Source organism: Pseudophryne corroboree, chromosome 1, assembly GCF_028390025.1.
Source record: "Pseudophryne corroboree isolate aPseCor3 chromosome 1, aPseCor3.hap2, whole genome shotgun sequence".
NCBI classification, from domain to species: Eukaryota; Metazoa; Chordata; class Amphibia; order Anura; family Myobatrachidae; genus Pseudophryne; species Pseudophryne corroboree.
In genome coordinates, this window is record NC_086444.1 from 385,779,619 (window position 1) to 385,794,285 (window position 14,667).

The 14,667-nt window shown below is 47.4% G+C and overlaps 1 protein-coding gene across 1 annotated transcript in view; it reads left to right on the plus strand.

The window, feature by feature from the left end:
- Positions 1 to 14,667, plus strand: part of PITPNB (phosphatidylinositol transfer protein beta) — a 149,535-nt gene that overhangs the window by 130,133 nt on the left and 4,735 nt on the right. Inside the window, exon 9 of the mRNA XM_063913177.1 lies at positions 6,006 to 6,116. Within this exon, the coding sequence (XP_063769247.1) occupies positions 6,006 to 6,116 (111 nt within the window). The remainder of the gene's footprint in view (positions 1 to 6,005; positions 6,117 to 14,667) is intronic.

Genomic DNA, 14,667 nt, shown 5'->3' on the forward strand with positions numbered 1-14,667 from the left:
GTGCGGTGAGTGTTAACACCGGGGTCCTGGTTAGCGGGACCCTGGTGCGGTTTGGCGGCGGTCACGGGCCATGAGCTGCAGTGCCCGCCGCGGACTATACTGGCTCAGCGGGCTTATGCTCCACAGTGCTAACTGTCATTAGGCTTTGTGTGTACTGTTTCTGCTATTTCAGCCAGTGTAAGCATTTGTGGGACTGCGCGCCATTACAGGGGCAGGGGCTTCCCAGAGAGCGGGACCATAGGCGGGAAGGCGCCATTTCCTGCTGCTGCAGATCATCAAGGCTGCATGCACGCTGCTCCTCCATGGACCCACACTGTTGCAGACTCTGTACTGGTACCAGGGGGTCATAGCAGGGGGGAGCACATCAGTGGTAGTGCCGCTGCACATCTATAAGGTGATACACATATTTTCACACACTGCTGCTGGGTTCTATGTGCTGGTCTCCGTTTCTCTGTGTCACTCCAAGGGCTCTCTAGGGTCTGTGTGGAGGTGTTTTTGCTGTGAGTTGCGCTGTATTACAGTTGTGTACAATGTCTGTTGACATGGTTATGTGTGCTGCTTGTCCCTTCTTCAGCGGGGTCCCTCGTGTGAATAGTGCTCCTTATCTCTGCAAGGACACAGTTCACAGACACCTGACTGGCTAGATACTTTTAAAAGCATGATTCAGAATGTGAATTCAGAATTAGCTGCAGCTAAAAAAGAGAGACAGGTGTTAAAACACTCTATTGATTGTATGGCCAAAGCAGCAGATACTCGAAAGGCTTCTCAGCCTCCTCTGTTGGTTTCACATAAACGCTCACTGCCACAGGTGCTCCAGTCTGATTCTGATCAGCCTGATGTGGATGATGATTATATGGATGAGGACAGCTGTCTGTCACCCAAGGTGGAGGCCCTAATTTATGCTGTAAGAGAGGTTCTTCACATATCAGATCAGGTAGCAGACTAGATGAGGAGTTGTACTTTAATGTTAGACCCAAGACTTCAGCCACTTTTCCTGTGTCTAAGGAATTAAACTCCCTGGCCAGGGAGGCATGGGTAAACCCTGACAAGAAATGTAAAACTCCTCGGAGGTTTTTATCTACTTTTCCCCTCCCAGCTGGGGACAGGAAGGTATTGGAACCCCCCCTGTCAGTCGATACGTCTGTGTCCAGACGTAAGAAATTGAAATTGGTAATTACTTGGTAATTGGAAATTGGTAATTGGTAAGAAATTGGTACTGCTGGTGCCAGGGGCTATATCCCCTAAAGACCCTGCTGACCGAAAAATTGAGACCACTCTCAAGGCAATATATATGGCAGTGGGCGTAGCACAGCGCCCCAGAATAGTTTGTGGGTGGATTTCTAGGGCAGTCAAGTGGTCCGATAATATTATTAATTTGCAGGATGCTGCAAAGTTTATGAGCGAGGCTGAATTGTGTAAGATAAATGGCCGCTCTACTGCTATGGCTGTTTCGGCACACAGAGCTCTGTGGTTAGGTCAGTGGTCAGCGGACGCCGATTCCAAAAAGGGTGTAGAAAATCTTCCCTTTACAGGTGATGCCTTGTTTGGGGACGAATGAAGTAAATGGATCTCTCAGGCAATGGCGGGTAATTCTACCTATCTGCAATCGGCTGCGCCACCTGCTAGACTTTCTTACACAGGACCCTCCTTGCAGTCCTTTCGTGTGGCCAGGTTCAGAGGCAGGGGCCGTGGGGTCTCCACCACTCCGAGAGGATCTCGTGGTAAGTCCTCCAGGGTTATTTCCACCATGGTCCATGCCAGGAAGATAGTTACGTCTAAATATTATCATCGTATTTGGAAAAAGTATGTTTCCTGATGTGCAAGTAGAAAGGTTTCTCCCGTGGAATTTAGAATTGGTCGTTTTCTACTTTTCCTGCAAGCGGGAGTGGATATGGGCCTACGTTTAGGCTCCATCCAAGTACAGATTTTGGCGCTCTCTATTTTCTTCCAGAAACAACTTGCCATGTTGCTGGAAGTACAAACTTTCCTAAAAGGAGTTCTTCATATGCAACCGCCCTTCGTACCTCCCATGACTCAGTGGGATCTCAATGTGGTTCTGTACTTTCTTCAATCGGACTGGTTTGAACCCTTACATAGGGTGGAGTTGAAATTTCTTACCTGGAATACGGTGATGTTATTAGCATTGGCGTCTGCCAGATGTGTCTCTGAATTGGGGGCCTTCTCTTGTAAGAGCCCTTATTTGATTTTTTTCGTGAAGACAGGGCGGAACTCAGGACCCGACCTCCGTTTTTGCCAAAAGTGGTTTCAGCTTTTCATGTGAATCAACCCATTGTGGTTCTGGTGGTGTCTGACGCTTCCATTGGTCCAGAGTTCTTGGATGTGTGGTGAGGGCTCTGAAGGTTTATGTCAAAAAGACTGCTCGTCATCGGAAATCTGATTCGCCGTTTTTCCTTTATGGTGCAACCAAGATTGGTCGTCCGGCTTCTAAGCAATCAATTGCTTGTTGGCTCAGGTTGACCAGCCTATACTTCGGCGGCTCTGCCTTTGCTGACGTCTATTCAGGCCCACTCGACGAGATCTGTGGTTCTTCCTGGGTGGCTGCCCGCAGTGTGTCGGCAGGTATGGGTCATTGGGTCGACAGTCATTGGGTCGACAGGGGCATTAGGTCGACATGTACTAGGCAGACAGGTCAAAAGGTCGACATATGTTTTTGGACACTTTTTGGTGTCGTTTTCTTCGTAAAGTGACGGGGTACCCCAATTAGTGCACCGTGTCCTCTCGTGTGGCTCTCTTCGCTCGCCATGCTTTCGGGCAAGGTTGACATGGGAAAAGGTCGACATGAGGTTTTTTTTAAGCTTTTTTTTTATTTTTTACTTTTTTCGGTGTCGTATTTTTCGTAAAGTGATTAAATTAGTGCACTGTGTCCCCTTGCATGGCTCACTTCAGGTTACCGTTCCCAATTGTAGTCCCCATGGATCGTCAAGTATGAAAAAGTCCAGAAAATGGAAAACTCATTTCGACCTTTTGACCTGTCGACCTAGTACATGTCGACATAATGACCATGTTGACCTATTGACCATGTTAACCTAATGCATGTCGAACTTCAGTGGTCGACCTAATGACCGCATCCCGTCTCGGCCTTACAGTTGTGCCGAGCTGCTACTTGGTCTGGTTCGAACACATAGGGGTATATTCAATTGAAGTCGGATCCATTCCGACATTCATTTGTCGGAATGGATCCAACCTGGGCCATTCAATGCAATCTCAATTAGACTTTAAAAAAAGTCGAATTGAGATGCAGGAGCTGAGACGGGGTAGAGCAGCGATACAGCAGCGGCTACAGCAGCGTAGCCGGAGGGTGTGTCACAGCCGCCGCTCACGGCAGCGTCCACCTGGCTCCAGCAAGCGACGTCTCTGTGTGACACCCTGCTGCAGCGTTACTGTAGCGCTGATCTCCCCTGTATGCCCACCGGCTGTCCCTGCTGGTCTCCCCGCAGCTCGCCCCCCCTCTCCTCCACTGCGTTCCTCATCTCAATTCGACTTGAAAAAGTCGAATTGAGATGGGATTGATTAGGAGTTGTCGGATCCATTCCGACAAATACAAAAAAAGACAAAGTCTGATCTGAAGCACCAATCACTTTTGATATACATCTTGGCATATCATTACCCAGTGCTAAAGCATGCATTATCAGGGCACATCTGGAGCACACAGAAGCCAGAACTGAATTGAATTTGGGCAGAGAAACCCTGTACCACTTGCTTACATCAGGAGAAATATGCACAGGTGGGCTCGAACTGCTGACCACCTCTCTGGGAGATGCCTGTGTAAAGATATACAGGGCGATTTAAAAGTCACAGTACATCCTTTTGTTGCAAAAACTGTGCAGGAAATGGGAAAACTGAATACTCCAGTAAGGTATGGGTGAGGTGGGCTATCTTTTAGGGTATGTACTGAACTTGGGCACCATCTTGAAATCAGCCATCTTGAATTAAAGTCAGTTTCTTTCCATTTTCTGCAGTTTTTGAAACAAAAGTGTGTACTGCGACTTTTGAATCACTGTGTAGATGCTCTTTTATCATTCTTTGCTGATAGTTTTGCCGTCTTGGTGGAAATCGAGCATTGAGGAGTGGGCATGTTCTGAATGAACCACTAGAGGCTGTCAGGAGTACTTGACCAAGATGGCCAGTATTACCTAACAAGAAAAATCCTTGATTGCTATTTTCTATTTGGACTTATAATTGTCTCTTCCTAATCTGCTTTTTTGTAATATTGTGTTTGCTGTGCCCCACTGAATCCTGCTGAAACTGAATTCGGTATCCAGCTAATCCTAGACTGCGCTCGGTCTGCTAACCTTGTGTACTGAACCCATTTTGCACCTAACTGTTCTCCGATTGTCATTCTTTGTATAGATTTTGCTGGTAGTTCTGGCATCCACCCGTCCATGGAATGTCTGCTAGACACTCCAGTATTGTGCCAGAGCATCTCACATAGATGGCCCAGACACCAGACTCCTGCTATTTTACTAGTTGTGGGCTATTATAGCATCATTTTAATTCTGGGGATAAAAAAAACCTTTAAAACCTCATGATGTAAACTCCAACTGTGCATGGGATGTTGTTCAGAAACTCTATATATACAGTAGTAATGTTTGTACATACTTGCCAGTGATTACAGAACTGATCTTTCCTTGTTCTATTAATGTGCTGAGGTTTGGATTTGTAATAATTTATAATGTGTGTATTTTGATTATTTTTATTTGTCACAAGCTTAGCAAAAGTAATTAAAAAAAACATTTATAAGAATAATAAACATGATAGACCGTACTACACTCATAGTTTAATCCTAGTGTTAAATTATTTATCTTTCCCTCAAGCTTTATAAATATGATACCCAACATATGGGATAGTTCCATAAATGATTGTGATATTGTAAACAAAAAAGATATTTTGCTAAAGAGAGTTTAATAAGAAAGTGTTTATTTGTAAGACGCTACAAAACTCTACAGCATTGGTCAGGCACTTAAAAGTCAAGCATAATAGGCACACACAAAGAACTAGTACAAGTGACATTGATGAAGGTGGTGCAGGTGAGAGTTTAGAGGGAGAGGGCAATGCTCAAATAGTAGCTCACTGGACACATAGCGGGCAAAGGACAGAAGCTGGTAGAACATGAAGATATGGGGTGGGGAACCTTTTTTCCTACCAAGGGCCATTTGGATATTTATTCAGGGGCCACACAAAAATGATTAACTTAAAAATGAGCTATATTGAGCCAAAATGCATGTTACACCACTCAGTATGAACCAAATTCACATTATGACACACAGTGAGCCAAATTCACATTATGCCACACAGTATGAGCCAAATTCACATTATGCCACAGAATGAGCCAAATTGACATTATGCCACACAATATGAGCTGAAATTGACATTATGCCACACAATATGAGCTGAAATTCACATTATGCCACACAATATGAGCTGAATTTCACATTATGCCACACAATATGAGCTGAAATTCACATTATGACACACAATATGAGCTGAATTTCACATTATGCCACACAATATGACCTGAAAGTCACGTTACGCCACAAAGTATGAGCTGAAATTCACATTACCCCACACATTGATGGCAGCGTCGCTCAGTCTGGGTGCTGCAGTGCTGTTCCTCCTAGCCGCTGTCGCACTGTCTCCCCCTCAACACTCATCCAGTCCTCTGCATTCAGGAGGATGAGAGGAACGAGGCTGAAGCGTGCAGGAGAGATGACAGGGGAGGCTCCCATTGCCCCTCCTCATGACCTTCGTCCTTTATGCGTCCCACCGCAGCTACGTAATGGTTATTGGATCTAGATGTGCATATACACCAGTAGCCACAACCCAAACATTTGCTTTTATTTATCAATTTGTATTGACCAGATTGTTAGTTGCAGAACATTTTCATTAATGTTTCCTATCTGTTGAGGTTGATGAAACTGTCACCCTGAATCATAATGGAATTAAATGAACATAGATCAGCCTACATGTTTTTCTCTTTCCTGCAGAAAGAATTGGCAAACGCTGAGGACTGTCCACGCATGTGTGCTTACAAACTAGTAACAATTAAATTTAGATGGTGGGGACTGCAAAACAAAATAGAAAATTTTATTCAAAAGGTAAGGATCTACAAATGGGCATATTGGGTATCTGATGATTTTAATCTCTTCTAAATGTGTATTTACTGATGCATTGTAGACTTGTAATTAATATACAAGGTATGTAGGCCTGTTGAAATGTGGCCCATTTTTTATCTAACTTGTAGGACACCTTATTGCTGCATTATGTATTCTACATCCACAACATGCACATTTATACACTTTTCTTCAGTTTGCCATGCAAATCTTTCATGGACTGATACCAGAAATAATGACTGGTTATGGAACTGGTTAAGTTAACAATTTATTTCTCTAACGTCCTAGTGGATGCTGAGGACTCCGTAAGGACCATGGGGAATAGACGGGCTCCGCAGGAGACAGGGCACTTTAAGAAAGAATTAGGAATACTGGTGTGCACTGGCTCCTCCCTCTATGTCCCTCCTCCAGACCTCAGTTTGAATCTGTGCCCGGACGAGCTGGGTGCACTTTAGTGAGCTCTTCTGAGCTTGCTGAATAGAAAGTATTTTGTTAGGTTTTTTTATTTTCAGAGAGATCTGCTGGCAACAGACACTCTACTACGTGGGACTGAGGGGAGAGAAGCAGACCTACTCACTGTGGATAGGTCATGCTTCTTAGGCTACTGGACACCGTTAGCTCCAGAGAGATCGAACACAGGAATGCACCCTTGGTCGTCCGATCCCAGAGCCGCGCCGCCGTCCCCCTCGCAAAGCCAGAAGCCGGCGTGAGAAGCAAGAAGACTCCAGTCTTCATATGAGGTAGCGCACAGCACTGCAGCTGTGCGCCATTGCTCCCACATTACACCCGCACACTCCGGTCACTGTAGGGTGCAGGGCGCAGGGGGGGGGGGGGCGCCCTGGGCAGCAATTAAGTACCTCTTGGCATAAAAGAGCATATATACAGTTGGGCACTGTATATATGCATGAGCCCCCGCCATTATTTTACACAAATCGCGGGACAGAAGCACGCCACTGAGGGGGCGGGGCTTCTTCCTCAGCACTCACTAGCGCCATTTTCTCTCCACAGCTCCGCTGAGAGGAAGCTCCCCAGGCTCTCCCCTGCAGAATCACGGTAGAAAGAGGGTAAAAAGAGAGGGGGGGGGGGGACACATAAATTTAGCGCAAAATCAGTGTATACTGCAGCTACTGGGTAAACACTAAGTTACTGTGTAATTCTTGGGTCATATAGCGCTGGGGTGTGTGCTGGCATACTCTCTCTCTGTCTCTCCAAAGGGCCTTGTGGGGGTTCTGTCCTCAAATAGAGCATCCCCTGTGTGTGTGGTGTCGGTACGCTTGTGTCGACATGTTTGATGAGGAAGGCTATGTGGAAGCAGAGCAGGTGCAGATGAATGTGGTATCGCCGCCGACACCCGATTGGATGGATATGTAGAAGGTTTTAAATGATAATGTTAATTCCTTGCATAAAAGGTTGGATAAAGCTGAAGCCTTGGGACAGTCAGGGTCTCAACCCATGCCTGACCCTACAACGCAGAGGCCGCCAGGGTCTCAGAAGCGTCCACTATCCCAAATAGTTGACACAGATATCGACACGGATTCTGACTCCAGTGTCGATGGCGATGATGCAAAGTTGCAGCCTAAAATGGCTAAAGCCATCCGCTACATGATTATAGCAATGAAGGATGTATTACACATCTCAGAGGAAAACCCAGTCCCTGACAAGAGGGTTTATATGTTTGGGGAAAAAAGGCATGAGGTGACTTTTCCCCCTTCACATGAATTAAATGAGTTATGTGAAAAAGCTTGGGAATCTCCAGATAGGAAAGTGCAGATTTCCAAACGGTTGCTTATGGCGTATCCTTTCCCGCCAACGGACAGGTTATGCTGGGAATCCTCCCCTAGGGTAGACAAAGCTTTGACACGCTTATCTAAGAAGGTAGCCCTGCCGTCACAGGATACGGCCACCCTAAAGGATCCTGCGGATAGAAAGCAGGAAGGGATCCTGAAGTCCATTTATACACATTCAGGTACTCTGCTAAGGCCGGCAATTGCGTCGGCTGTCGCAGCATGGACAGATACTTTATCTGAGGAACTTGATACCTTGGACAAGGATACTATATTACTGACCTTGGGGCATATAAAAGACGCTGTCCTGTATATGAGAGATGCCCAGAGAGATATTACCCTACTGGGCTCTAGAATAAATGCAATGTCGATTTCTGCCAGAAGGGTCCTGTGGACTCGGCAATGGACAGGTGATGCCGACTCAAAACGGCACATGGAGGTTTTACCTTATAAGGGTGAGGAATTGTTTGGGGACGGTCTCTCAGACCTAGTTTCCACAGCTACGGCTGGGAAGTCAAATTTTTTGCCATATATTCCCTCACAACCTAAGAAAGCACCGTATTACCAAATGCAGTCCTTTCGATCACAAAGAGGCATGAAAGTCCGAGGTGCGTCCTTTCTTGCCAGAGGCAGGGGTAGAGGAAAGAAGCTGCACAATACAGCTAGTTCCCAGGAACAGAAGTCCTCCCCGGCTTCCACTAAATCCACCGCATGACGCTGGGGCTCCACAGGTGGAGCCAGGATCGGTGGGGGCGCGTCTCCGACATTTCAGCCACCAGTGGGTTCGCTCACAGGTGGATCCCTGGGCTATACAGATTGTATCTCAGGGATACAAGCTGGAATTCGAAGTGAGGCCCCCTCACCGTTACCTCAATTCGACCCTGCCAGCTTCCCCCTTGGAGAGGGAAATAGTGTTAGCGGCAATTCGCAAATTATATCTCCAGCAGGTGGTGGTGAAGGTTCCCCTCCTTCAACAGGGAAGGGGTTACTATTCCACAATGTTTGTGGTACCGAAACCGGACGGTTCGGTCAGACCCATTTTGAATTTAAAATCCCTGAACATTTACCTGAAAAGGTTCAAGTTCAAGATGGAATCGCTCAGAGCGGTCATTGCAAGCCTGGAAGAGGGGGATTTTATGGTGTCTCTGGACATAAAGGATGCTTACCTGCATGTCCCCATTTATCCACCTCATCAGGAGTACCTCAGATTCGTGGTACAGGATTGTCATTACCAATTCGACGTTGCCGTTTGGTCTCTCCACGGCACCGAAATATTTACCAAGGTAATGGCGGAAATGATGATGCTCCTGCGAAAGCAAGGAGTCACAATTATCCCATACTTGGACGATCTCCTCATAAAGGCGAGGTCCAGAGAGCAGTTAATGATCAGGGTAGCACGCTCTCGGGAAGTGTTACAACAGCACGCCTGGATTCTGAATATTCCAAAGTCGCAGCTGATTCCTACGACGCGTCTGCCCTTCCTGGGCATGATTCTGGACACAGAACAGAAGAAGGTTTTTCTCCCGACGGAGAAGGCTTCAGAGACCTCTTAAAGCCAAAACGGGTGTTGGTGCATCACTGCACGCGAGTCCTGGGGAAGATGGTTGCATCATACGAGGCCATTCCCTTCGTCAGGTTCCATGCGAGGACCTTTCAATGGGATCTGTTGGACAAGTGATCCGGATCACATCTACAGATGCATCGGCTGATCACCCTATCCCCCAGGGCCAGGGTGTCTCTTCTGTGGTGGCTGCAGAGTGCTCACCTTCTCGAGGGTCGCAGATTCGGCATTCAGGACTGGGTCCTGGTGACCACGGATGCAAGCCTCCGAGGGTGGGGGGCAGTCACACTGGGAAGAAATTTCCAGGGTCTATGGTGAAGTCAGGAGACTTGCCTTCACATCAATATCCTGGAACTAAGGGCCATATACAACGCTCTAAGTCAAGCGGAGACCCTGCTTCGCGACCAATCGGTGCTGATTCAATCAGACAACATCACCGCAGTGGCTCATGTAAACCGCCAAGGCGGCACAAGGAGCAGGGTGGCGATGGCGGAAGTTACCAGAATTCTTCGCTGGGCAGAGAATCGCGTGAGAGCACTGTCAGCAGTGTTCATTCCGGGAGTGGACAACTGGGAAGCAGACTTCCTCAGCAGGCACGACCTCCACCCGGGAGAGTGGGGACTTCATCAAGAAGTCTTCGCGCAGATTGCCAGTCGGTCGGAGCTGCCACAGGTGGACATGATGGCATCCCGCCTCAACAAGAAACTACAGAGGTATATTGCGCCAGGTCAAGAGACCCTCAGGCGATAGCTGTAGACGCACTAGTGACACCGTGGGTGTTCCAGTCGGTTTATGTTTTTCCTCCTCTTCCTCTCATACCCAAGGTACTGAGAATCATAAGAAAAAGAGGAGTGAGAACAATACTAATTGTTCCGGATTGGCCAAGAAGGACTTGGTATCCAGAGCTGCAAGAAATGCTCACAGAGGACCCATGGCCTCTGCCTCTAAGGCAGGATCTGTTGCAGCAGGGCCCCTGTCTGTTCCAAGACTAACCGCGGCTGCGTTTGACGGCATGGCGGTTGAACGCCGGATCCTAGCAGAAAAAGGGATTCCGGATGAAGTTATTCCTCCGCTAATAAAGGCTAGGAAAGACGTGACGGCTAAACATTATCACCGTATATGGCGAAAATATGTTGCTTGGTGTGAGGCCAGGAAGGCCCCTACAGAGGAATTCCAGCTGGGCCGTTTCCTTCACTTCCTACAGTCGGGAGTGACTTTGGGCCTAAAATTGGGGTCCATTAAGGTCCTGATTTCGGCCCCATCAATTTTCTTTCAAAAAGAAATGGCTTCTCTGCCTGAAGTTCAGACGTTTGTAAAGGGAGTGCTGCATATTCAGCCCCCGTTTGTGCCTCCAGTGACACCTTGGGCTCTTAACGTGGTGTTGAGTTTCCTGAAATCACACTGGTTTGAGCCACTTAAAACCGTGGAGTTAAAATATCTCACGTGGAAGGTGGTCATGCTATTAGCCTTGGCTTCGGCGAGGCTTGTGTCAGAATTGGTGGCTTTGTCACATAAAAGCCCCTTTCTGGTTTTCCATTTGGATAGGGCAGAATTGCGGACTCGTCCGCAATTTCTGCCAAAAGTGGTGTCATCTTTTCATATGAACCAACCTATTGTGGTGCCTGTGGCTACTTGTGACTTGGAGGATTCCGAGTTACTGGACGTAGTCAGGGCTTTGAAGGTTTATGTAGCCAGAACGGCTAGAGTCAGGAAAACTGAGTCTTTGTTTATCCTGTATGCATCCAACAAGCTGGGTGCTCCTGCTTCAAAGCAAACTATTGCTCGCTGGATCTGTAACACGATTCAGCAGGCTCATTCTGCGGCTGGCTTGCCACCTCCAAAATCAGTTAAAGCCCATTCCACAAGGAAGGTGGGCTTTTCTTGGGCGGCTGCCCGAGGGGTCTCGGCATTACAGCTTTGCCGAGCGGCTACTTGGTCGGGTTCAAACACCTTTGCAAAGTTCTACAAGTTTGATACCCTGGCTGAGGAGGACCTTGAGTTTGCTCATTCGGTGCTGCAGAGTCATCCGCACTCTCTCGCCCGTTTGGGTGCTTTGGTATAATCCCCATGGTCCTTACGGAGTCCCCAGCATCCACTAGGACGTTAGAGAAAATAAGATTTTACTTACCGGTAAATCTATTTCTCGTAGTCCGTAGTGGATGCTGGGCGCCCGTCCCAAGTGCGGACTTCTTCTGCAATACTTGTATATGGTTATTGCTTAAATAAGGGTTATTTTATGGTTGCATCAGGTTTACCTGATGCTCTGTTGTTGTTCATACTGTTAACTGGGTAAGGTTATCACGAGTTATACGGTGTGATTGGTGTGGCTGGTATGAGTCTTACCCTGGATTCCAAAATCCTTTCCTTGTACTGTCAGCTCTTCCGGGCACAGTTTACTTAACTGAGGTCTGGAGGAGGGACGTAGAGGGAGGAGCCAGTGCACACCAGTATTCCTAATTCTTTCTTAAAGTGCCCTGTCTCCTGTCTATTCCCCATGGTCCTTACGGAGTCCCCAGCATCCACTACGGACTACGAGAAATAGATTTACCGGTAAGTAAAATCTTATTTTTTAATGTATCTGTTATGGGTCAAGAGCATAGTCTTTCTGATTAAATGCCCCCATACATACATTTTCTTTTCTCCAGATATATTGGTTTCCCAATCTATCTGACTTGCCCATACGTTACAAATTTGTTTCAGTGGTCTTCAGATTTTTTTTTTCCTTCCTGAGTCTGGGTCTGCCCATACATTACTAAAATCAATTCTTTTTAACTGTGACTTGTGGAAAATGTGAATAATGGTGTAAAATAGTGAAAAAAATATTGTCCTTTTACAATGGGTCTACTGGTCCCAGCAAGCTTGCTCTGCATTCCAGTACTTGGAGAACCACAAGTGCCAGCATGAAGGGCATTAAGGGCCTGCTGGTACCTATAGTCTTCCTGTAAAGGAATTATTAAAATAAAGATACAACACTGTTTTTTAACCACTTAACTGACTATTTGTTTCGACGAAAACTTCTCCGAAATTGTCGGGTTTTTTTTTATGAGTGAATTAAGTGAAGAACATGACTTTAACCCAATCCCAAATGATTTTAGTAAAAAAAAAAATATATATATATATATAAATATATATTTTTTTAAATATTTTTCCCCCCAAACATCGGAACATCGTTTGGGAACATTGCGACCATCGGAACATCGCTGCTCTCATTTTGAAAGCCGGGATAGCCTGCAGGTATGCGAGGGGAGGGGGGGGGGGGGGGGGGGTCTAGGGGTGGCTTGGGAGGGTTCATTTACTCTCTCCAGCGGCTGCCATTGTCTGCAGCCGCTGGAGGGGGGGATCTTGCCGTGCTGACCGATCAGCAGTAATCGACAGCCTGGCAGACACACGGGGAGAGTGCAGGGAGGAAGAGGTACCTTCCGGTTCCTCTGACAGCAGCAGCGGAGGGAAGTTTATCTTCCCTGCCGCTGCTAACATTGTCTATCTGGCTGGTCGCATCCTGTGCGACCAGGTCAGATAGAGCACTTGCAGGCATGGTCGCATCTGATGCGACCATGCCAGGCAAGTGGTTAATATTAATTTAGCTGCACCTTTAAGCTTTTACATGGCTGCCTCCTCCCCAGGACTACCTCTGGTGTCTTCACTCTTCAGGAGCTCTTTTCAGCTCCTCCGCCGTCTGACTACCTGCCCCCTGTTTCACACTGGTTAATATTAGCTTGTTCAAGGTGGTGGGGTGATACGTGGGGAGCCGTAACTGGCTTGCTGCGGTTATCTTGGGCAACGCATCCAAATCCAGTGATTAGGATCCTGGGACCACTGTGGATGTCAGGTCTGTGTATAGTGGCAGCGGTGGTACCTCACCCAAACCACCGCTGCCACTATACACAGACCCCTGTATCCCCACCCCACTACTGCCGCTGCTGCTATATACTGACACCCGCACAGACCCCTGCACCCCCACTACCGCTACTGTACACAGGCACCCGCACAGAGACCCCGCATCCCCACTTGAGCCACCTCCCCTCTATTATTCACAAACCCTACCCACAGTTGTCGAAATGATTGGCCTATCGGCTAGTCTTTACCATACCCTAAAAAACAAAGCCTCAATGAATCTAGATTTTTAAACATGTTAAAAAATCTAGTTTGGCGATCCCGATCATTTTTTGATCAGGAGTGACAATAGGGGAAGCCCAAATATCACCGATTTATTGGGACAATCTTCTCCAGAACTGAGGATTGTCCCAATATATTGCAGATGTATGGGGCCCCTTAACTTAGAGAAATCTGTTTGATACAAATGTATGCTTGTACGTTAGGACAAATTTCATTTTGTAGTCCCGAAATGTTTTTGTATAATGGGTATTGCACGCTGACTTTTATTGGTGTCATGCCAGTAGTGCGGAGCCAGAGGAGGAACAGATTTAGGGCATGATTGAGAGACGGATGGAAATACGAAGCCTTTTGTAAGCAGCTTTGAATAATTTGCAGGAGACGTCTCAGTAGAAGAGATGCCTCCTGTATGTAGCTGCTTTCCCAGCACTGCGCCCAACTTCACAAGCTGGTATCCGGTGATTGTCTCGATGTTCACACAGACGGCTAGTGCTGACCAACGGAAGGGGGGTCTGCAAGGTCATGAAGTCTCTGTGGTAAAACGCAGATCCTTGACTTTCCCCTTCCAGAATTTGGGAACACTCCCCTGTTTCCAGAAACGCAGGTCTTCCCCACCCCCTCAACACCACTGCCTGTAAACATGGCAGAGAGGAACTGTGGGTGACATCGTAAGGCCCGTTCTGCGCATGCCGCCGATTCACGTTAGTCGGGAATCTGAATCAAGCCCTTGGTTCCCTGCCTTGCAGCTTATTCTAATAGGCCCTACACACTGGCCGATTTGTTTGAAAGATATGAACGATCTCGTTCATAAATGAACGAGAACTCGTTCATATCTTTCAGTGTGGAGGCTCCAGCGATGAACGATGCGCGGCCCCGCGCCCGTTCATCGCTGGTCCCCCGTCGGCTGTGCATGCAGGCCAATATGGACGATCTCGTCCATATTTGCCTGCACTTCAATGGAGCCTCGTGACGGGGGGAGTGAAGAAACTTCATTCCCCCCGTCACTGCCCCCCCCCACCGCCGGGTCGCTCGTCGGCCGTATCCGCCGTCGGGCAGCTCGGCGGCGGATCGGCCAGTG